Source organism: Hemitrygon akajei, chromosome 7, assembly GCF_048418815.1.
Source record: "Hemitrygon akajei chromosome 7, sHemAka1.3, whole genome shotgun sequence".
NCBI lineage: Eukaryota > Metazoa > Chordata > Chondrichthyes > Myliobatiformes > Dasyatidae > Hemitrygon > Hemitrygon akajei.
This window is the reverse complement of record NC_133130.1, coordinates 89629455-89654968: the sequence shown is the minus strand read 5'-3', so window position 1 is coordinate 89654968 and position 25514 is coordinate 89629455. Positions and strand designations below refer to the sequence as shown.

At 45.0% G+C, this 25514-nt stretch overlaps 1 protein-coding gene across 1 annotated transcript in view; it reads left to right on the top strand.

The window, feature by feature from the left end:
• Positions 1 to 25514, top strand: part of slc24a3 (solute carrier family 24 member 3) — a 340988-nt gene that overhangs the window by 153460 nt on the left and 162014 nt on the right. Inside the window, exon 3 of the mRNA XM_073051404.1 lies at positions 24295 to 24371. Coding sequence (XP_072907505.1) covers positions 24295 to 24371 — 77 coding nt within the window. The remainder of the gene's footprint in view (positions 1 to 24294; positions 24372 to 25514) is intronic.

Here is a 25514-nt window from a genome sequence, read left to right as displayed (position 1 = left end):
GAAATATTGCTTTCAATTTACTGTGAAATCTTCCAGAACTAATTTGAAGTTTCTCAAATTGCCGTAAGTAAAAATGAAAACTGCATGAATGCAGCTCCTTTTTAAATATTGTTACACCTAATCTCCAACAGGCTTTCCGATGGGGTGTACTAATCTACATGGGTGGCGGGGTCGAGGTGCGTCTCTATCAAACGAGGTGTAAGGCACTTCTTCCCTCCATCAGCTTGCCGGTCACCCTTAGGCAAGGTGTAGCACCTGGGTAACCCCCACCCTCACCCCCAGCCGATAAGGGTGATGTGAAACCATGGGAGCAGGTGCTGGATGGTCGTGTGAACAGCCGGTGCAGATCACAAGTCCTGGTTATGTGACCACTGGTGCCAGGCAGACAATCTCTGAAGAGTAGCGATAACGGCTGGGGTCACCCGTCTTATAAAGACACTGTCCAGAAGAAGACAATAGCAAACCACTTCTGTAGAAAAATAAGCCTAGAACAATCATGGTCAAAGACTATGATCACCCATGTCATACAACACGGCTCATAATGAACCTGTTCAACATGTGTCAGTGCCACTCCAGAAGTGAGTAACACACCTTAAGGCGCTGAGCTGCAGAACATAGTTGGTGTAAGTGCACATTCTGGGACAGACCTCCAAGGCATCATCAAACTGTTAGCTGAAGTGTACAAGAGAATGGACTCCACACAAAATCCTCTCAACAAGGCTTGAAAAGCTGCGAGGGGAGCTTCTATCCCACTCTTATGAGGCTCTTGGTCAGATGACTTTACTGGCCTCATAATCTACACCTTATTGTCTGTCTGCACTGTGCTTTCTGCATGTGTAACAGGTTATTCTGAATTCTTTTACTGTTATCCCTCGTCCTACCTCAGGGTAATTGTGCACTGCGCTGTCTCCGTAACTGTAACACTGTATTCTGACCTCTTTTGTTGTTTTTCTCTTCGCCTACCTCAGAGTACTTTAGAAAGAGCTTTAAAGATTAGCTTTATTTGTCCACCATGTGTACAGTACATCGGAACATTGAAACGTACAGTGACAACAACTGACACAGTGAGCTGGGAACAGCCTACAAGTCCCCATGCTTGCAGTGCCAACATATCATGCCTGCAAGTTACGTCCTTGGAATCTGGGAGGGTTAGGAATGTAGAATCTGTATGAATGGCTTACAAAACTAATAACAAACGAAGCTTATCAGGTTTATACAATGATAGGTTCTTCACCAAAGAAACCACACTGTTCAACTCTGCCTTCCTATTTTAGAAAGAAACGTTAGAAAATTTGGACGTTCCCATACCTTGGGAGCTGCCTCTCAGCGAGGGCACTCATTAACAATAAAATTAACCAGTGCCCCAGCATAACACTTGGCCATCTGAGGAATTGAGTGTTGGAAGCTCAAGACCCCGAACCTGGCAGAAAACTTCTTGTCTTCTGAGTAATAGTGATCCCTGCCCTCCGAAATGCATCTGAGACATTGACAGCACTTGAGAAGTAATAGCAATGGCATCTCTGCAAGATCCTCCAGATTGACTGGCACTGCAAATGAAGCAACCTCAGCAACGTCTCCTCATCCAGCAACCCCAACAGTGAAGGCTGGGTGGGCCGCATTATTGGCACCACCGACACCAGACTACTGAAGCAGGCACTCGACTCTGAGCTCCGTCATCACAGACTACCAGGTAGCCGGAGGAAACGTTTCAAGGTGCTTTCAAAGCCACCCCGCCAACCTGTGGAACACCTGGGCCATGTTTGCTGCGAATGGGAAAGGAGTGTTCCAGGTGGCATTCACAACCTGGAGTCAGTATGTCAGAGGTCACAGAATCCCAACAGAGGAGCACACCATCTCCCAAACTACCCATCCACCCATTCTGTCTGATCTCCTGCCTCACCTCTAGTTCACACTTTGACGTTATCAAGAACCTTGGAATCCACAGAACTGAAGTAGAAGCAGGACATTCTTAATCCTGGGTGACAAAGAAGAAAACGTGTGAATATTTCAGAAAGACATGATGCTCAAATCTCTGAAGTTGGCATTGAGTCCATGACCTTCTGACTGAGAGGTGAGAATAGTATCACTGAGCAGATGCCATTGTTTCAGCAGTGCAATTTTTCATCTGGAGATGTGCATTTTTCCTGTTTTCCCTCAAAAGATCATCTAATCATTTAGTGATACACTCGTTTCTAAAGATCTGTCTAGTGGTAAGTGAGAGTCTAGGAGGTCTTCGTCGGTTTAATTTCTGCTCCATGGGAGGTAGCTGATTTCAGTTGCAGTAAAGTTGTGGACGGATGTCCACACTGTCCCTGAGCAAAGTTTGCCTAGTTGGTGTACAGTGACCCCTGCTGGAGTATGTTGGTATAGGGTTGCTGACGAACAGGAAGAGATTTTGCTTGAAGATGCAAAACTGTAGATGCTGGAACCTGGACGTGGAATACATACCTGAAAGAATTCAGCAAGTCAAGCAACATCAATGGAGACACAAGGATGGTTTTCATTTCAGAGTAAGATTCTGCATTAGGACTGAGTGTGGGACAATAAAGATGAACGGAAGAGAAGAGAGTTCTGGTAGGTGATAAATGGAACCAGATACTGGGGCATGTGGGGTAGGGAGAAAAGGGGAAAATTTGAGGCGGATTGGTCCTGCTGAAGGGTCTCTCCATAGATGCTGCCTAGCCTGCTGAGTTCCTCCAGCATTATTGCTTGGATTTCCAGTATCTACATATTTTCTCTTGTTTGTGAGTTCTTGTAGCAGTTTGGGTTTTTTTGCAAGAAACTTTGTTCATTCTGGGTTGTATCAAAAGCCGCTACTATGCGTTTGTACGAGTGCAACTTGAGGAATCGTCCACATTGAGAGTTTGAGGCTGCATAGTACCCAGCCTGAGTGTTGGGAAGAAGCGGTCTTCCTCTTGTATTCCTTTGAATTCTCAGCATGCGTATATAAGGAGAGTTGACATGTGCCAATCTGACATGTTCTTGATTGGACAAGCAGTTTACTGATCTCAACGTGGCCGCTGCTGGGCAAGAGAGGAAAATCAGCCAGTGTCTTCATTCTGATCAACAAGCAGTCTGCTCAGTGGCTTGAGCAGCATTTGCGAGAGGGCAAACTGTCTGCTAGAGGAAGGTAGGTACCTGCTTAGATGCTGCTCGATCTTGCCCTCCCGCAGATGCTGCTTGACCTACTGAGTTCCTCCAGCAGGTTGTTTGTTGCTCCGGATATTTAGCCTGTGCAGCCTCTTGTGTCTCCTCATCCTGGTCACAATGCAGTGTCCCTATACGTGGCAAGGTGTGTTCAGTTGTAGATGTTGTCCAAGACCAAGCACCAACAGAGGCTAGTCAGGTAAAGTACTGTAACAGAAGGTGCAGTTTCAGAAATTTGGTGTTGAATTAATAACCTCCTTCTGTGGTAACTTGTTTGAGGAGAGATGGTGATTCGTAAACGCTAATGCTCATTTTGTAATCCTCCTAGGTATTACTTCCAAGTGCAAATCAAGTAAATCAAAATTTGCCCTGGATCTTTGAAAAGGTTTTGCTTTTCTGAAACAAAAAGGGTGAAAATGCCTCCTGATTCTTGTCAAAGTATTTAACATCAGTGTGAAGTGGCTTTCACGGGGAAGTTGTCCTGTGATCTTGCAGGATTATGTCACATCAGTGCCTGGAGTTCAGCTCCTTCACGGGAATAATTGGGTAATAAATCATGCTGGCAGTTATCACAACTCAGCAGCTCCCTGAACTTCACACCACTTCCACATTTCCCTGGCGAGTTTGCATTTATTGGTTTGCAGTCAGTAAATTATAATGAATAATATTCAGGGCTTTGTTACAATGCTGTTGGTCCATGGTAAGGTAATAGTCCAGTGCTTCTAGGCTGGAGAAGGTCAAGGAATTAATCCTAGTCCCTGGTTGTAGTGTCATCAGTTTCCGAGTTAATAGTGCCTGTGTAACAAGAATGAGTGAGTCCAGTAACTTGTTCACATATAGCAGCATGATAGCAGGACATGGGCCCCACCTGGTTGTCCTCCCTGTAAAATTTACCTGCAATGCTTTTTAAACCATTTTCTTATCGTTCTGTACCTCTCTCCCTCATCTGTTTATCCAGCTTCTTTGCTATCAGTATCGCTGCCCGGCAGCTCCAGTTGACCAAGTTCAATCCTGGTCTAAGATGCTACTCATATCAAGTTTGAATGTTCTTTCTGTGACCGTGTGGCTTTTCACCCAGGGCTCCAGTTTCCTCCAGCATCCCAGGGTTATGCAGGTCGGTGAGCTACTTGGCCACTGTAAAAGTGAGTGGGGGATAAACGGAGGATAAAACAGGATTAGTGTAGGATTAATGGAAATGGGTACTTGATGGTCAGCTAAATCGTAAACACAAGAGATTTTGCAGAAGCTGGAAATCCAGAGGAACATGCACAAAATGCTGGAGGAACTGTGTAGGTCTGACACATCTATGGAGGGGAATAAGCAGTCCCAAGTTTTGGTCTTGATGAAGGGTCCTGGTCCGAAACATCCCCTGTTCATATCCCTCCATAGATACTGCTGAATTCCTCCAGCATTTTGTTTCCTGCACTTGATGGTTGGCGTGGAGATGATGAGCCAATAGACGTTTTCCCTGCTATATAACTCAACGAATGTATCCATGCTTTTCACATCCACTATGCCATGTGGTGTTAATGCTACCCTGGGCTTGCCTCCAATGACTCACATGATCACTTAGTTCCCTAACCCTCAGCATCATGCCACCATCACTGTTTGTAAACAGTGTGAAAACTGTATGGATATAACCACTGGCGGTTATCTCCAGCACCCCCCTCCCCCCATGAATGGGATCAGGCTGCACAGAGGTCCAGTGCAAGTGTTGAACACCCTTTCATGAGGACTGTTGCCATTTCAGCACCGGAATGGGGACGGCACAACGGTGAGGAAAATGCCAGAGATCCCCTCGGCCTTCGCAATACACACTTCCTCTGGCAACGCTCGCATCTCCAGCCCTTCAGTATCTCGAGCCAAGAAAACTGAGCCATAGTGGGGTGTGTCAGGAATGGACAGGAGGAGGAGTATAGGAAACTGATACAGGACTTTGTGATATGGTGCAACTCAAACTACCTGCGTCTCAATATCACCAAGACCAAGGAGATGGTGGTGGACTTTAGGAGATCTAGGCCTCATATGGAGCCAGTGATCATTAATGGAGAATGTGTGGAGCAGGTTAAGACCTACAAGTATCTGGGAGTACAGTTAGACGAGAAGCTAGACTGGACTGCCAACACAGATGCCTTGTGCAGGAAGGCACAGAGTCGACTGTACTTCCTAAGAAGGTTGGCGTCATTCAATGTCTGTAGTGAGATGCTGAAGATGTTCTATAGGTCAGTTGTGGAGAGCGCCCTCTTCTTTGTGGTGGCGTGTTGGGGAGGAAGCATTAAGAAGAGGGACGCCTCACGTCTTAATAAGCTGGTAAGGAAGGCGGGCTCTGTCGTGGGCAAAGTACTGGAGAGTTTAACATCGGTAGCTGAGCGAAGGGCGCTGAGTAGGCTACAGTCAATTATGGATAACTCTGAACATCCTCTACATAGCACCATCCAGAGACAGAGAAGCAGTTTCAGCGACAGGTTACTATCGATGCAATGCTCCTCAGACAGGATGAAGAGGTCAATACTCCCCAATGCCATTAGGCTTTACAATTCAACCACCAGGACTTAAGAACTTTTTAAAAGCTATTATTAATGCTTTTTGAGATAGTGATTTAGATGCATATCATATTTTTTACTGAGTTAAGTATTGTATGTAATTAGTTTTGCTACAACAAGTGTATGGGACATTGGAAAAAAGTTGAATTTCCCCATGGGGATGAATAAAGTATCTATCTATCTATCTATCTATCTATCTTTAGCAGGAGAATGCACAAGCCATGTCCTGGCATTACGAGCTGTCCCCCTATCTGGATGTGTTTCCGTTAGTGGGAGAGTCTAGGATCTGAGAGCACAGCCTCAGAAAAAGGATATGTCCTTTTAGAACAGAGATGAGGAGGGATTTCTTCAGCCAATGTGGAGAATCTGTAGAATTTGTATCTACAGAGGGCTGTGGAAGCAAAGTATTTAAGGCAGAGATTGAAAGGTTCTTGACTGTCAAGGGGATTAAGAATTACTGAGAGAAGAAAGGAGAATGAGGTTGAAAAATCAAATCAGCCACAACTGAAGGCAGAGCAGTCTTTATGGGTTGAATAGCCTAATTCTGCTCCGATATCTTATAGTCAATGGACAGAGGTGAAGGCATGACAACCAGGAGAGGATTTTTGCCAGATTCTGATTACCTCTCCCAATACCTCACCCCCCTTCATCACCAACCCCTCACCCCCCTTCATCACCAACCCCTCACCCCCCTTCATCACCAACCCCTCCCCCTTCATCACCAACCCCTCACCTCCCTTCATCACCAACCCCTCACCTCCCTTCATCACCAACCCCTCCCCCTTCATCACCAACCCCTCCCCCTTCATCACCAACCCCTCACCTCCCTTCATCACCAACCCCTCACCCCCCTTCATCACCAACCCCTCACCCCCCTTCATCACCAACCCCTCCCCCCTTCATCACTAACCCCTCACCCCCTTCATCACCAACCCCTCACCCCCCTTCATCACCAACCCCTCACCCCCCTTCATCACCAACCCCTCACCTCCCTTCATCACCAACCCCTCACCCCCTTCATCACCAACCCCTCCCCTTCATCACCAACCCCTCACCCCCTTCATCACCAACCCCTCACCTCCCTTCATCACCAACCCCTCACTCCCTTCACCAACCCCTCCCCTTCATCACCAACCCCTCACCCCCTTCATCACCAACCCCTCACTCCCCTTCATCACCAACCCCTCCCCCCTTCATCACCAACCCCTCCCCCTTCATCACCAACCCCTTCCCCCTTCATCACCAACCCCTCACCTTCCTTCATCACCAACCCCTCACCTCCCTTCATCACCAACCCCTCCCCCCTTCATCACTAACCCCTCACCCCCCTTCATCACCAACCCCTCACCCCCCTTCATCACCAACCCCTCACCCCCCTTCATCACCAACCCCTCACCTCCCTTCATCACCAACCCCTCACCCCCTTCATCACCAACCCCTCCCCTTCATCACCAACCCCTCCCCCCCTTCATCACCAACCCCTCACCTCCCTTCATCACCAACCCCTCACCTCCCTTCATCACCAACCCCTCACCTCCCTTCATCACCAACCCCTCACCCCCTTCATCACCAACCCCTCCCCTTCATCACCAACCCCTCACCCCCTTCATCATCAACCCCTCACCCCCCTTCATCACCAACCCCTCCCCCCTTCATCACCAACCCCTCCCCCCTTCATCACCAACCCCTCCCCCCTTCATCACCAACCCCTTCCCCCTTCATCACCAACCCCTCCCCTTCATCACCAACCCCTCACCTCCCTTCATCACCAACCCCTCACCCCCTTCATCACCAACCCCTCCCCTCCCTTCATCACCAACCCCTCACCCCCCTTCATCACCAACCCCTCCCCCTTCATCACCAACCCCTCACCCCCCTTCATCACCAACCCCTCACCTCCCTTCATCACCAACCCCTCCCCCTTCATCACCAACCCCTCACCTCCCTTCATCACCAACCCCTCACCTTCCTTCATCACCAACCCCTCACCTTCCTTCATCACCAACCTCTCACCTCCCTTCATCACCAACCCCTCACCCCCTTCATCACCAACCCCTCACCTTCCTTCATCACCAACCTCTCACCTCCCTTCATCACCAACCCCTCACCCCCTTCATCACCAACCCCTCCCCTTCATCACCAACCCCTCACCCCCCTTCATCACCAACCCCTCACCCATAGTCCCAGGAACTATGAGATGCATGAAAATAGACAGTGATGGATGGAATCACAATGAAATGTCTCCTAATTGTTTTCCACCCAGTATGGATACAATCGGCTAAAGGTCTTATTCTGTACCAGTGTTTCCCATTACTTTCAGTAGAGAGATGGATTCAGAAACTTCTTCAGCCAGAATTGGAATGGAAAAATACCAAGCTACTGTAAATCTAATGACTTGACTGACTTTAGATTACATTCCTCTCCTGGTTACGCTTTCCCAACATTCTACTACCACTTGTTTTATAGTTTTACATCAATAATTTAAAAAAATATTACAAGAAAAATTGATGACTGCCTTGAAGAGAATGCAGATAATTTGATCTATGAGCCTTCATTAATGTTCATTGGCAACAGAGTCACACATTTTAGTAGAAAGTAAAATTTAAGAAGTGTAGCTGCTCTTATTATAATTCAGAAGTGAACTGGCATCATCTTGCAATAGCCTGTGTTGAGACATACTGGGATAAGCTCAGAATCCCCATTTTGCTTTGAAATCCTGGTTTTATTCATCTGTCTCTTTGCCTCTCTTGTTTTTATCTCTCCTTCTTGCACTCACTCTCAATCTCCCCCATCCCCCTCTCTCCCCATCCACCCCCTCTCTCCCCATCCACCCCTCCCCTTCCCCCTTTCCCCTCCCTCCTCCCCCACCTCTCTCCCCTCTCTCCCATCTCACCTCCCTCTCTCCCCTCCCCCTCATTTTTAGAAATAACCCAATTGTGATTCGATGTTTCAGTTCAGGGAGTAACTGCGGTTCTGGCATGACTGGTTTTGATTAGGTTAAACTGCCATTCATGTGGGAAAAGACCGATGTTCACACCTGAAAGGGATTCAAAAAATTATTTTGCATTAATTGGCTTGTTGGTACTCATTTCCATCGGACCGTGGTAATTGGAACAAAGTTTGTAAAGCCTTGATAATCATGGCTTTTCACACAACATTGACTCTCGAGGAGTCGTTCTGATGCACCAGTTTTCCTTTCCCTTTCTGCTCATCTGAGACTTCTCGGTTTCAATGCAGCTCAGCCCTCACCCCTTGAGATGCACGAGAAATATCACTCGGACATGGTAGAACTGTGGCAACGTGGCTGGAATAGATTTCAAGGGATTAATAATCCAAGTGGTGTAGATGCCACAAAAGCAGCCTTTGTTTAAAAGCCACATGAACCTGACCAGGAACCCAGTTCATTCAGTGATAAAGTAATTTCTTGGTTCTGGTCCTATGTAACCCGTAGCAGCCCTCAAAGGTCCAATAGTTTGCTCAATCTGGGCAACAAGCAATTGAGTCCCATTCATAGTGTGCTTTCAGAGCTGTCAAATGACTCAACAAGCTCCAACGTGACTTGACACGAGAGAGTGGGGAGATTCTGTGAGGATATTCCAGTACGCAGTTTTGGTGAAGCTCAAGCTCAGGCAGTGCGGATAGCAGGATAGAAAATGCTCTAGTTAGGGACTGACTTCACCTGGTCCCTTAATATCACCCCTCTGAACAAGAAGGCACAGCAGTGCCTCCACTCCCTAAGAAGATTGAGGCAAGCAAGGCTCCTACCCCTCAACTTAATGGTGTTGTACAGGAGCACCATTGAAATCGTACTGGTAAGTTGCATCTCCGTCTGGTATGGGACCAATCGAGCATCGGACCCAAAGTCCCTACAAAAGACAGCTGAGAGGATCATAGGGGTCTCCCTACCATCCACTGGGGACATTTATCAGGAGTGCTGCGTACGCAGGGCCCTTAGTATTATTAAAGATCCCACCGATCCATCCAGCATCCTCTTTGACTTTCTACCATCAGATAGGAGACTATGATGCATAAAATCAAGAACTGTCAAGATAAGAAACTGTTTCTTCCCCCAGGTCATTAGGCTTCTGAACTCCTGGCCGCGTTGTATTTGAAGTTTCACTGGTTAATCTGTTCTGTACCTTACAATATTTAATATTAATGCACTTTAGTTTGTTATTATGTGATTCATCTGTAGATTTTATCCTTTCCCTCATAAGTTATCATGTGTTATGTGCTCTACACCCTGGTTCAAAGAAATGTCTCGTTTCTATATACATTATATGGTTATATATGTTATCAACATGTATGTAGTTAAAAGACAATAAATTTCACGTGACAACTTGACTTAATGAAAAAATATCAGTGCTAGAAAAGGGTGAGCAGCTTCAAGTTCCTGGGTGTCAGCATATCAGAGGGTCTACCCTGGGCCCAACATTCTGATGCAGTCATGTGAAGGTCACAGAGGGGTAGCATGAAAATGGGAAATAGAATAGATCCTGCATCCCAGGGACAATGTTGTATGTGAGAGGAGCAGTTGAGGTTGGTGACTTAATCATATTGAGGTTCACCAACTAATCATGACTGGATAACTTCCATTTTTCTTGTACAGTTTACAGAAGTTTTCCTGTTTTAAAATCCCCGAGATTATCCTATTTAAAGTCTATAATAGGAGTGTAAAAATCCATAAGGAGTAAAAAGTTCAAATATGAAGGTAATTTAGCCAATAATGTCAAAGAGGAAAACAAAAGTTTTTTTCTGATATATAAAGAGTAAAAGTGAGGCAATTGTGGATATTCAGCTGCAGGAAGATGACGCGTGATAGTAATGGGGACAAAGAAATGGTGGACAAGCTTAAGAAGTATTTTGCATCAGTCTTCACTGTGGAAGAGACGAGCAATACACCAGAAATCGGAGAGTGTCAGGAGGCAGAAGTGCTCCTACTAAAGAGAAGGTGCTTGGGAAGCTGAAAGGTCAGAAGCTTGACAAATCACCTGGGACCAGATGACTAAAGGCAAGATAAATAAAGTGAATGTTGTTTACTTGATTTTTTGAAGGCCTTTGATAAGGTGTCACACATGAGGCTGCTTAGCAAGTTAAGAGCCTGTGGTATGAAGATTGGCTAACGGGCAACAGGCAAAGAGTAGAAATAAAGGAGGCCTGTTCTGGTTGGCTGACGGTGTCAAGTGGTGTTCTGTAGGGGTCGATATTGGGACCACTTCTTTTCACGTCACGTATCAAAGATTTGGATGATGGACTTGCAGTATTGTGAGCAGTTTTGTGACTCTCATTTAAGGAAAGATGTGCTGGCATTGGAGAGGGTCCAGAGGAGATTCATAAGAATGATTCTGGGTATGAAAGGGTTAGTACTTGATGGCTCTGGGCTTGTACTCACTGGAGTTTAGAATAATGGGAGGGGGGGGATCTCATTGAAACCTATTGAATATTGAAAGGCCTAGACAGAGTAGATGTGGAGAGGATGTTTCTGATAGCGGATAAGTCTAGACCCAGATGACACGTCAGAATAGGGGAACATCCATTTAGAACAGAGATTAGAAGGAATTTCTTTAGCCAGAGGGTAGTGAATCTGTGGAATTCATTGCCACAGATGGCTGTGGAGGCCAAGTCATTGAAGCAGTGCTGGATAGGTTCTTGTGTGGGCAGGGTGTCAGATGTTATGGGGAGAGGGCAGGAAAATTGTGTTGAGAGGGATATTAAATCAATCATGATGAGAGTGGTGGAGCGGACTCGATGGTCAAAGTGACCGAATTCTGCTTCTATGCCTTATCTTTCCAGACTGTTGAACACATGCCCCTACTATTTAAAGTTCTATTCAATGCCCTCTTTATGTGACTTGCCAGGAGGCACGGATCAGCTGGAGCGTGTCCCACCAGAATAACTCCCTCCTTCCCCAATACTGTTGTCAAGTTCCACAAATACAAACCCACTTCTCCCACACCAAACTTTCAGCCAATCATTTAACTCTAGTCTTAGTGACCCTGTGCCACTTTGCACGTGACTCAGGTCACAATCTAGACATTATTCTCTTTTTGGTTCTGCATTTTTTAAATTTAGTCCCTAGCTGCTCAAATTCCCTCAAAATAACCTCTTGCTGCATAATAAAAGCAGCCAACATACTCAAAGACCACCTCTTCCCTGTTCATTCAAAATGTCTCCACTTCTCATTGAGCAGAAGATACAGAACCCTAAAATCATGAATCACCAAGCTGAAGGACAGGTTCTGTTGAATGGACTGCTTGTGTGATAAGCTGGACTGTTGACCTCAGGATCTGAATCATTAGGTCTTGTACCTTATTGTGTGCGTGCAGTGCACTTTCTCTGTAACTACACTCACTCTGCATCCGGTTACTGCTTTGCCCGTGTTCTACCTCGACGTACTGACTTGATGAAAAGATCAAGGAAGGCAGGCAAAGCACAGATTTACTGTATCTCAGTAAATGCAACAATAGTAAACTAGTTTACCGATAGAGGAGAGTCTCGGCGGCAGACTTTTTGTGTCGGTTGCTCAGATATGCGGTGTACAGTACCTGACGTGCAGAGGCTGGTGATGTCTCTGAGCCCAATGACGCTAACCAGCAGCATGACCTAGGTCTGGACGATGGTGCCTCTAGTGAGGCCACATCAGCGGCACTGGCTTTGACAGCTGATGCGGACAGTTTTGACGACACCTCTTCAAATGCTGTTTATTTTTAGCGTGCCCTGTGTGTTTCTGGTAAATGCAACTGATTTCGTTTTCATCACCCTGTGCACTTACTTGGCCTGCCATGGATGTGATGTCATTGTGTGGGTCAGGATATCGGGTTGTCAGATCGCTTGTCAAGCTGTTGCATGCGTGGTGTTAGCCTTGCTGTTGGGCAGTTGTATGGTGCCAGTGAAGTTGACAGTACCTTCCTTGGGAGCGTCGCGGAGGTCATAATTAACTGTGATGACTACTGCTCCCCCAAAGCATCTGTTTGGAGGGCTTGATATCTTTGTGCTGTGTGACACACAGGAAGCAGAGTGAAGCCTGGCTGTCCCTTTAAGGCGCTGCCATCACCATGAAGCTCTGGGTGTGTTACAGTGAGTCAAAACCTGTTACAGAGCCATGGACTCGTACAGCACTGAAAAAGGCCCCTTGGCCCACCAGCATACACTCACCTATGTTATCCCTATTTGGCTAGGCTAGCCCTGTTACATTCTGTGCCTCTGAAATTCTAATGCTTGTCCTTTGTACTACCACTTCTGTAGTGTTCTAGATACCAGCCACCCTCTGGTTGGAACACGTTCTTCCTCCATTTTAAACTTCTAACTCATTGCCCTCTTAGATATCCCTGCAATGGGGAAATATTTCTCACCAACCTCTTACAGTACTGTGCAAAATTCCGAGGCACATATGTAAAAAGCTAGCGTGTCTAAGACTTCTGCACAGTACTGTATTTATCAGCATGGAGTGGAGAACGAGTTTGCAAATCCGATGGGAGCAAAGGATGTTGAGAATGGCAAGGGTGGAGCATCGCAGGAGGTGTGTGGGGCAGGTGGAGGCAGAGAGCTGCGGGGGTACAGACTCACCCAGCCCTGAGCTGCCAAGCACAGTTATTTGATTCCAAATAGTTGGTTTATTGATTACCAGCCAGAGACTCATTCCACCGAGATGCAACACTGAATGTCATAGGAAGTCATTCCTGCCTGTGGCCATCAAACTTTACAACTCCTCCCTCAGAGTGTCAGACACCCTGAGCCAATAGGCTTGTCCTGGGGTTATTTCCACTTGGAATAATTTACTTATTATTACTTAATTAGTTATGGTTATATATTACTATATTTCTACACTATTCTTGGTTGGTGCAACTGTAACGAAACCCAATTTCCCTCGAGATCAATAAAGTATGTCTGTCTGTCTGTATTATAGAATGCCTCTTTGGTGCTTCCCACTCCCTTCCCTCTCCCTTCCCCTTCCCATTCTCAGTCCATAATAGAGATCCATAACAGAATCAGCTTTATCATCACTTACACGTCTTGAAATTTGTTTTTTTTGCAGCAGCAGTAGAGTGCAATGCATAAAGTTACTACGGTGCTGTGCACACGAGCTATATATGTCATTGTGCGTACCTCTGTAAGCTCCCTCCTCAGCCTCTAGGGAAAAGAAACCCAACCTGTCTCACTCTCACAACTGAAACTCTCCATCCCAGGTTTTTCAGTGATAGCTGATGTTTATTTTACCCCTTTTATCTGCGGTGTGAGAGAAACACTTCACTGGCTTTCTAGAAGTAGCAGGGTGTAATGTTGAAGGTTTTTGATGTAACCTCAAGTGTTCAGTTCAAGATTTAATGAGTGGCAGTTCTGATCCTTATTCATTTTAACATTGTCTTCAGGAGTCTCACTCCCACCACTCCCTGTCCTTCCTACCCTGTGGAGAAGGACCCCTGTCAAGGTACAATAGCCCCTTTTCGTAGTCAGTGTGTGAAACTTAGTGCCAAAGTATTTGCCTGTGATTGGGTTCTCAGATTTGTGATGGCCAATGTTTATATACAAACCTTTGCTGAATAGAAATCAGTGCTGCTCCTGTGATCCCACTATAGGAAGGATGTGGAGGCTATGGAGAGGGTACAGAAGAGCTTTACCAGGACATTGCTTAGATTAGAGAGATGTGCTGTAAGGAGAGGTTGGAGACGTTGGACGAACTAGGGCTGTTTTCTCTGGAGCAGTGGAGGCTGACAGGAGATCTGACAAGCTGATAATATTATGAGGTGGGGATGCTCTAGGTTCTGGATATCTTTCTTCCCAGAGTCAAAGTATCTAACACAAGAGGGCATTAGAACATTTTAAGGTGAGGGGAATTTTAGAGATTTGAGGGTCAAGTTTTTTTTTATACAGAGGGTGGGTGGGTGCCTGGAATGGACCGCCTGGAGTAGTAGTGAAGGCAGATATGATGGAAGTGTTCAAGAGGCTCTTAGAGGAGCACATGAATGTGCAGAGAATGGGGTGGGGGAGACATGTGAACTGTGTGCAAGCAGAAAGGATATTTAATTAGGTATCATTGGCTTCATTCGTTCAGAACAACATCATGGGCCAAAGGACCTGTTCCTGTGCTGTACTTTTTTTATATTCTGTAAGTGTCGACGTTTCTTTTCACTTCTCATTCTGAAACGGATCCTGTAGCTCTCTGGCCATCTTCAAAGGCAAAATCAGCCAGTTGGCCGTCAAGCCCACGCCCTTCCAAATCTGCATCACCGGAGCAGACCATACGCATTACCAGGGTCCACTCTCACTCCTTCTGTGTTAAACGTTTGTCTGTGTGCCGACCAGATGGGAGTTGGACAATGGAAAGGAAAATAGAAGGCAGCTGCAGCCAGCAAGGAGGTTAAATGGAAAAAAGGCAAGAGTTTTAATTAAACAGATGCTATCTTTTTGGCCTGCACCAAGCATTTTGAACTTGCCAGCAACTAAGTCTACATCAGCTTTTTCTGCTTATATGGGCTTTGCCTTCAGGGTGAGGGTGACTCAAGTAAACATAGTTAAGGAGGCTCCATTGCTGTAGCCAAGAGTCTTCCAAGACCCTTCAATGTGTTTATAAATCTTGAGTTCAGTTTGTATTGGGCAGCACAGCGTTGATCTATACTTTCAACAGTTGTGTCTAGGTTCTACAGATCTGTTACTGCTGTCTCTGTCTTAATAAAAACTAAGGCCTGAGAAGTCACACAGCAAGGAAATTCCACCCAGGCTGCCACCTCCTTCCACCTCTCGCCATTTTGCCAGTTGTTGTGCTTGGCAAATCTCAGTCATTGTTCCTTCCCCTCCAAAGCTCTGACTTACACGCAGTGCCCACTTTATTAGGTACTTCCAGCACCTAATAGTGACTGTTAAGTGTATGCTTGTGGTCCTCTGTACACCAACGTTGTAACACCTGGTTATTTGAGTTACTTTCACCTTCATATCAGCTTGAACCAGTCTGGCCAATCTCCTCCAACCTCTCTCACTAACGAGGTGTTTGCACTCACAGAGCTGCCGCTCACTGGATGCTTTTTGTTTTCGCTGTAAACTCTAGAGACTGTTGTGCATAAAAATCCCGGGAGATCACCAGTTTCTGCGATATTAAAACCTCTCTGAATGGCACCAATAATCATTCCACGTTCGAAGCCACTAATATCACATTTCTTTCCTTTCCTAATGTTTCGTCTGAACAACAACTGAACCTCTTGACCATGTCTGCATGCTTTTATGCATTGAGGTGCTGCCACACGGTTGGCTGATCAGATATTTGCATTAATGACCAGGTGTACAGGTGTAACTAATAAAATTGCCATTGAATGTATATATCCAAACACAATGTTCAAAAATGAAAAGCCAAGTGATTTTCTTTTGAGCAGAGGGTATTTTATTTCTCTCTGTATTATGTCAGGGATTAATCCTCAATTCCTAGAAAAGCCTTGAGGGTTAAATCCAGGAGAAGATCAATTTGAGATTCGTAAAGCTCGATGTGCTTACAGTGGGAATTAAATACTATAACTTACTTAGGTTTAGAATCATCTAATTTTTGATGGTTCCATAAGGCCTGCCTTGGCAGAAATTCTGACTGAAATTTGTATACCTTGTATTGCAGTTAAAATGCATAGTGCAAGACTCATTTCCTTCACACCTTTATGTATTTATTATTCATTGTCATAATTTGCTCTCATTACATAGTCATTTTAAGTCCTCAATGTGCTCCTTGCAGGTTTGCCATTTTGTTTCAGTTACTGTGTCATTTTAATTGAGCTGTAATAAATATTTGGCTTAGTGAACTCAGTCGGTAAAGGACAGCGTTGTGCAGTGGTTCTACTGACCCCTGTGTTAATGGTATGGATCCTTTGCATGAAGAGGTGGGAGCCCCCGACTTAGAGTCTTGGTTATTGATGAAGCCCATTTTCTGTGAGGTGGTAGCTTCATTCTCCTGAAATAGGGGTTCTGGCAACTGTTCTCTGGAGGCCATTCAGCCCATTGCAACCTGCTAGCAAGAAGATTGTATAGACCTTGGAGTCATGTTTTCTGGCTGGTTGCAGCCCTAGAGATGGAGGGACATGCTGCCCTGTGCTTTCACCATATGACATAGGACATTCCAGTAATGGATAGAGCTAATAAATATACTCTCTCTCACTCAGTTGCCTGATGTTCGTTAAACAGTTGTGTTTCAGCCATATCATATCATTTTCTAATTAATCAGTACAAAGTAGTTACAAATTGTGTACTTGGACCCATGAGTAGTGCTTGTAGCTGTGGAGATTAGTTCCCCTCTCCCGCCCCACCAGAAACACCAGGACAGTGCCAGAGCATTGGATTGGCAATCCAGAAAAGATCTGAGTTCTCAGATGCCACTCCATTGAATTCAGTCATTTTCAATTTTAGTGTCTTAACTTCTGTGGGCTCATTTCTGTATCATTCAGCTTTGCAATGACTCAAAGTGTAGACACTGACTGTTGTTCAATACGTCATCGTTCCTCGCCAATGTTGCTGTCTTTTATCCATTAACAATTCTTCCCACCTTTTGCTTATTTGTTGCCAAAATAAATTGCACTAAAACAAAGCTGAACTAAAAATGTCTACTGAGGAGAATGATCTGCTGGGTGTCCCGGGGCCATGAAAGATGCTCCTTAAGTACACATGGATTGATGTCTCTCACTGAGGCGTTCGCACTGAAGCTCTCTTCCTGTGCGTGACGGGATAGACACTGACACTGCCCCACAGCCAGTTCTGTGTTTTGCCAGTAGAGACTGTGTCCTTTCCCTTCGGATCAGTGTCACACTCTTCACTGCCAGCCTGGGGACTGACTGGTGTCCAGTGAGATGTGCGACTTGTCCTTTATCCAATCCAAGACTTCATTTTGGATTCACTGTCGTCAAAGGGAGCCTCAGTCATTCATGATAGCCAAGCAAGAGTGTAGAGACCTGGAGGGGTATTTTGAATCTCTTTGTTACTTCCAATCTCTGGACATTGAATGATGAAATAGATTGTCTGATCCATCTGTTGCTTAATGATGCTATGTTCCAATGTGAAAAGATTGCTTACTGCTGTGAATGTGCAGAATGTTGAGAATTGGTTGGCAAGGTAGGTTGACATGCTGATATTTTACCTCAGCCTTAGATTAAAATCAAGCCTCCATTGCAGCTTTATTGGGGGGGGGGTATAATTTCAAATTTATTCGAGTGACCACTTGAGACCTTTGCAGAAGACAGCCCGTGATTGTTTCAGCTGAAGTAAAATGGGGAGGGGGGGAGAAATTAAATCAGTGAACATCATCAGGGACCCCCCCACCACCCTGATCATTCTCTCTTCTCACTGCTGCCATCAGGAAGAAGGTACAAGGGTCTCAGAACTCGCACCACCAGGGTCAGAAATAGTTATCGGCCTCAGTCATCAGGCTGTTGAACCAAAGGGGGTAACTTCCCTTGCCCCATCATTGAAATGTTTTCACAACCAATAGACTTATTTTTAAAGATTCTTGAATCAATGATAATTAATAAATAAGCAACAGATATCAAGACCTTGTGTTCTTGATATTTGTTGTTTATTTGTTATTATTGTTGTTTCTTTCTGTACTTGCACAGTTTGTTGTTTTCTGTACTCTGGTTGAATGCACTGGTCTTTCATTGATTCTCTATAGCTATTATTCTATAGATTTGTTGTGTATGCCCACAGGAAAATGAATCTCAGGGTTGTATATGGTGACATACATGTACTTTGATAATAACATTTACTTTGAACTTTGTTCTACTGAGCATGTGGTCATTATGGCACTCTTCTGTGTCTGAAGAGAAGAAGCAAATTTCATTCATATCTTTGTACATTTCCCCAACAATTAACATTGGTCAGAAGAATCAAGTATGCAGTACTGCCACTTGACAAGTGTGTTAGTCTTGCTTTTATCTTCTGGATTGAGTTCCACTGTTTCAGTACCTGTTAGTGCAAGGTGTCCCATCCTGTACCCATGGGAACATGGAAAACCAGCCAGCAAGCGTAGACTGATGATGCTCCTGAACTAACAGACTAATGACTTGCTCTTTTAACCATCATTTCTGCTCCAATAATGCTATTTGTACCCAAGACCAAATGAAATAAATACTTTTGAGGCGTAACCCAGTGGGATTATCAATAGCAACACAGAAAATAACAGAGGAGAACTCGCACATGTGGGGGCCACGCAAACCTTCAGGTCTTCTGTCTGTTCTGCCTCCTCAGTTTCAGTTGCCACAGGCACCTTCCTTTTACTGTTTTCCAATTTGTGAATTGTTGTTGAAACTGCACTCCTATTCGTAATGATTTGTTACTTAAAATAAGTTTCTTCCATCCTGTTTTCAACTTGTACACGTAACGTCAGGATTTAAGCCCGTCTTCCACTGAAAGCTGTTTCCTTTGCTTTATTCCTTATAAGACTATAAGACCTAGGAGCAGAATTAGGCCATTTGGCCCATCGAGTCTGCTGCTCCATTCAATCATGGCCAATCCTTCTTTTCCCTCCTCAACCCCACTCCCCGTAACCTTTGATGCCATGTCCAATCTAGAACCTATTAAGCTCAGCCTTAATGACCTGGCCTCCACAGCTGCCTGTGGTAACAAATTCCACAGGTTTACCACCCTCTGGCTAAAGAAATTTCTCCGCATCTCTGTTTTAAATGGACGCCCCTCTATTCTGAGGCTGTGCCCTCTTGTCCTAGACTTCCCCACCATGGGAAACATCCTTTCCGCATCTTGGCCTTCCAACATTCGAAAGGTTTCAATGAGATCCTGATTCATCCTTCTAAATTCCAGCTAGTATAGACCCAGAGTTATCAAATGTTTCTCGTATGATAACCCTTTAATTCCTGGAATCATCCTTGTGAACCTCCTCTGAACCCTCTCCAATGCCAGCACAACTTTTCTTAGATGAGGAGCCCAAAACTGTTCACAATACTCACGGTGAGGCCTCACCAGTACCTTATAAAGCCTCAGCATCACATCCCTGCTCTTGAAATGAATGTGAAACAGCTCATTGTTCTAGAAATCTCCTCTGCTGCCTCCGCTATGAAATCCTGGCTTCCTCAACCTCAACTGTAATCCCTTCCCAGCTTGTACCATTCTTGTAAATTTTATCTGTACCCTTTCCAAAGCCCAGGAGTGGGCGTGCCCCTCCTCGGGCTACAGGAGGGGTTCATACAGCTGGAGTGTAGTTGCTTGGCATTTGTATTCAAGGGTTTATCTTAACAGGCCGGCATTTAGATGTATGTAATGGCATAAATGTATGTTCCACAATACATTCTATTTTGCTGGGAAAGTAAGACTGATGGGTGACCTTATTCAAGCACAGCATTCTGAAGGCACTTGACAGATGCTGAGATGGTTTCACTAGTGAGAGAGTCAGGATCAAAGGCATGTAGCTAGCAAAAAAAAAAAAGAAAGTAATCATTTTAGACTGAGGGGCATATAAATTTATTCTCTCGGTGGGTAGTCACGCTCTGGATTCTGTGCCCCTGAGAGCGTTGGAAGCCACACCATTAGATGCTTCCAAGATGCAGATAGATAAATGTTTGCAACAGTTTGGGGAGCTGGGATGGGAAAAGAGTTGAGGCTGGAGTATGTCAACCACAGTTGTATTGAATGGCTGGGAGGGAGGGTGGTGTTTACGTGGCTGAGCAGTCCATTCCTGCTTCTATTGTGTTCTTGTGAAAGTGGATTCGATGCTTCCATATGGCACCCAGGAGAAAAATCCATGCTTAGGTTCCAGATAGTTTACTGTCATTCTTCAGTACCCAAGTGTAAAAGAGAACAAAATGATTGTGACTCCAGAGCTGATGCAGCATAAAAACACACACGCTCACAACAAGCATACCAAACATTAGAGAAAAAGCACAGTAAATATAAATACGTAGGATTAGCTTATATACACAGAAGTGTTAAAAGGAGCAACAAGTTTAAAATTCATTTCAGAGATTAATGCCAATAAAAATGATATCAATGCCTGTCCACTTTTATGGACAAATATAACAGTAGATTTTCTCCTGGCCTTATCAGGATGCAGGCGTAGACTCTTTAACCTCTCATGGCCACTTCACCGTTCAGACTGTTCACGGCTGAACTTATCCACATCTCCAGCTCTCGTGGTAACTTTTTACCTGCTTGGATATGAAATATTTATTGACCCGCTCCTCAAAATTATTCACACACTCTGCTTCTGCTGCCCTTCGAGGGTGAGAGTTGCAAGCTTCTGAGAGAACAACAGATTGTCTTCAGAATCACAATCGTGTTTATTATTCACTGACGTGTGTCGTGATGTTTGTTGTTTTGTGGCAGCAGTACAGTGCAAGACATAGAAAGTGACAATAAAGAAAAGTACAATTTTTTTTATTTAAATAAAAAGAGGAATAGTGAAATAGGGTTCATGAGTGGACCATTCAGAAATCTGATGGTGGAGGGGAAGAAGCTGTTCTTAAAATGATGAGTGTGTGTCTTCAGGCTCCTATAGACAACCACGATGGTAGTAATGAGAAGGGTGCATATTCTGGATGGCGGGGGTCCTTAATAATGGATGCCACCTACCTGAGGCATCAGCTTTTTCAGACTTACTCTTAAATGGGTGAACCTTTATTTTTAAACTCTCAGCACCAGTTCTAGTATAGTAAAAAGGGAGTCATATTATCTTGGTATTGCCAAAACAAGGAGAATATTAAACTCAGAGCTGGGCTATTCAGGAGAGAACTTAAAAGGATGGTTGTACGTGGAACTCCTTCCCTCAAGGAGCTGCTGACTCCAACTCCGTAATTTTCAATGTATGATTGATCGAGGTCTGCCAAACAAGGATGCGAAAGGTTTTGGAGCTAAAGAAGGTGGATGTTTGTAGGATGCTGCCCTGTGTGATTTTGTAGTCTTGAGTATCGGAAGGGTATCCTCCAGCTAATGTGTTCCAAGAGATGGCTCTGGGGATACTTTGAGAGATGGAAAGTTCAGAGTGCAAACTGTGATGACCAAGGGTCAAGGATATGAAAATGTGCAGGAGGGAGTGAATTGTCAGGGTCAGAGGTTCGAGATGGATGATGCAAAATGGCCTAGGCATCTGCCAAGGAAAGTGAACTTTTAAAATCTGATTTACTTGGGGGAAAAGAAGCAAGCATAAAACTGAGGTTTGGTTTGAAGTGGTAGAAGTATGAACACATGAGTGAAGGCTGTGATTGTAAAATAATGGAGCAGAGGAAAGTTTAAAGAGTGCACTGTTTCAAAATAAAGACGTGAAACCTGTTCAAGTATGTATCTTCAGATATGGAGATAATGTTAAAAAAATCTTTTTATTCTACTGTAGCTGCTGAACTTGCACCTCATTACTGATTTACAATCTGCCCTCAACTGAGCAAAGCAGAGTTACCTTCAATAACACAATATCCTGCTCATCTATCATGACATTGCACTGTGTAGACTGGAAATGTAATTTCATACAGGTGCCAAGCAGTGACAGCTCTCGACATAGACGACTAGGATTCTGTCAAAAGGTGTCCTGTTTATAGGCATCGGCTGTAGGTATGAGCATCTCACTATGATACTGTAACTGTGAAATTCACAGTCAGCAATTGGTGCATCTGTGTGGTACTTTTGAAAGGACAGGGCACTCTGACGATAGCTAAAGATTGATTCAACGTGATTGGAAAATGCACGGTGATGTACCTCATCATGTATGATAATCAATCCATTAACCTCAGCATCGTCCTTTGTGTGTTTCTCATGTCAGTTGATCGAGGCGAGGGCATATAGCTTGGGAGCTAGAAGGGCATTGCAAACAAAAGTGGCACAATGCATATTCTCAGAGACAAATCGCAGTAGAGACCGAACTGTTGGAAAATACTGTACCACAAATAAGATGCCAGATAGATAGCTTTTAATACTTCTAAAAGGCATCTATGAAAATAAATCTCCTGACCTAAGCCCTCCCACACCTTTCAAATATTTTATAAACCTAGAGGAGCCACAGAATGCATTGTTGTCATTCACAGGAATGGATGGCTCTGGGGATTGTTGAACTCTTGGCTCTTCTGTTATCCTGAATTTCCCTTTAAACGTCTAAGTCCACATTCAGAGAAGGATGAGACAAATCTGCAGCTGGGCTCAGCATCTTCAGCAAGCCTGCTCTGAATGTTTGCACACTGAATGTTATTTCTGTGAAGAAGTGAACTGTCTGGATTTATAATGTGCTAATCACATTTTAAGGGTGCATTTGAATAAAGCCTTTAGGAACAATGTCAGCGTGTCTTGAATACAACATCGGGTCTTCTGAATGCAACGCTGTGTGACGCACATTGAAAGGGTGGGAAGGCAAATCTTGCGCTCTCTTCTGCTTTGGAGCTACGGCAGGCCTTGGCAGTTAGATTGCCTTTCTAGTGAAGTCACTGGAGTTGAAGCTGTCTGACCCACACTCAATGGCGTGATGTTGTCTGCTGAGTAGCAATGGACTTGTGGACCTATGTTTGTACTTCTCCCTTCTTCCCCCATTCTACTAACCCTTGATCGTTCACTCAGAGCAAGGAAACAGACAGATATAAAACTGAGTACACAGATTGCTTTGCAATGGAACAATAAATATTTTCTATGGAGGCCCTTCAAGGTGTTGTCGCAGTCATACACTTCAGAGACTGTTGAAGGGATGGTGCAATGTGATTCCAAGGGTGAAGACTGTCCCTTGGCGATAGACTGTGTGGCATAGGCTGCCTTCCTTGTGGTTTAGAAGAAACCTAGAGACCTCACCCTCATATCCCTGCAACAGTTTCAATGCCTGTCTTTCACCTGTAATCCGTACACAACCCCCAACAGCTAATTGCAACCCCTCCCACCCTTCACTTATGTTCCCATCAACCATCCCAGACCTTGAAGTGCCGATGCCTCTGATTTGCTGGACCTCCAAGTCTCTCTCTCTCTCTCTCTCTCTCTCCCTCTCCCTCTCCCTCTCCCTCTCCCTCTCCCTCTCCCTCTCCCTCTCCCTCTCCCTCTCCCTCTCCCTCTCCCTCTCCCTCTCCCTCTCCCTCTCCCTCTCCTCCCTCTCCCTCTCTCCCTCCTCCCCCTCTCTCCCTCCTCCCCCTCTCTCCCTCCTCCCCCTCTCTCCCTCCTCCCCCTCTCTCCCTCCTCCCCCTCTCCCTCTCCCCTCCCCCTCCCCCTCCACCTCCCCCTTCCCCTCCCCCTTCCCCTCCCCCTCCCCTCTCCCTCTCTCCCTCCCCTCCCCCCCCCACTCCAGATCGAGGTGATACCTTTGGACAATGTCCTTTTTAGTGTGAGGGCCAGAACTACAGTATTCAGCGCCATTAGCCACAAACACTGCAAGATTGTGTATGTTCATTTAGTATACTGATCATTTGTATATTGACCATGTAACTGTCTTCACAAGTCACCCGCTCCCTGCTCGGCAAATGAGCAGATGAACAGAATGGGAGAAGAGGGAGAGAGCCACACGTTTACCAATCCTATTCTATCGGGCGGCAGTGCACCCGAGTGTGGCCACGACTTAAACTCTGACCTGCGTGTCCCGTCTATTCATCTCCTAGCTCAGTCAGTGAAGTGACCCTGTTTATGTTTTAATCTAATGGCATTTCCAGTAACTCAATTATCTATTTTCCTTTTCCAGCTCTTCGGGAATTCCCTGATGACGTCTTTACGAATGAAGAGCGACGACATGGAGCCATAACACTCCACCTTTTCTGTGTAAGTCATAGCTTCCTCTTCTCACCATGCTGTCCACGTACAAAAGATGGCTTTGTGCAATTTGCAGTAGATACCTAAGGTGTCTCGCACTAGGTTAGATTCCTCTGTTTGAATGGGTTTACACTTGCTACTCAATGTCAGCTTTCGACTGGCTTCAAAAGACTAAACGGGTGACTCTGCCTCTGACAGGTGAATTAGTGAACCCGAGGTAACAATTTGCAGTGCGATCCACCCCTCACGTATTTCACCCAGGACAATAGCTTACAGTATGAGTAAATTCCTTTCCTAAACAATTTAATTTTACCTGTGTCCCTATCCACGACACTTGCCTCTTGGACATCTTTGTTTGTTCCACAGTCTTGTATCGCTCTATCACACAACTTACAAGACTTTAAGCTCTGGAATACCCTCCAAAAATGATGGAACGGTGAAGCAGACTGGATGGGGCAAAAGGCCCAATTCTTCTCCTGTGCTGTACAGCCTTAAGATCTGCCCACCTCCATATTTTTAATTTCTCTTTCAAGATAACCCTTGAAACCCACCTCTCGAGCCAAACTCTTGATGATTTTGCAGATTATCTCCTAATGAGTGTCTGTTGTGACAACTTTTTTGATCACTCTAGTGTGGAAACTGCTATATTAAACACAAATTGCTTTTTTTTTGTTGAAAGCCATGCGTGTATGATTTCCAGTAAAAATACTGATCAGGAATGTGAACCCTGGTTAATTCATTCCATGACTGCTGACTTACAAAAACAACTTGTGGTCATATGGTGGGCAAGCTGAGCCAGCAGCTCCCTGGAGAGCCACCTTCTCACCACAGTGCAAAAGCATGGAAGCTGCAGAGGGGTCAGTCTGGGAGCATCTGAATGCTGGCTCTGCACCCGGGCTCAGTAGTGAGTCTCCCTCTGATTGTGTGAATCACGATGCTGGGTGCATTCTGAGTCTGGTCCTTGCCTGCACTTCTGGGCACTGGTCAGACAACAGTCCCACTCATTTGAAAAAGGGCACAATCCTTCATTATTCAGTTCTCTGCTTCACACTTCAAAAAAATATTCTTTCAAGTTCATTGTTAGTGGTCTTAAATGAATTATTTTTTAATATAGCTTTTAATTATTTTCATCAATTTCAACTATTTTACCAT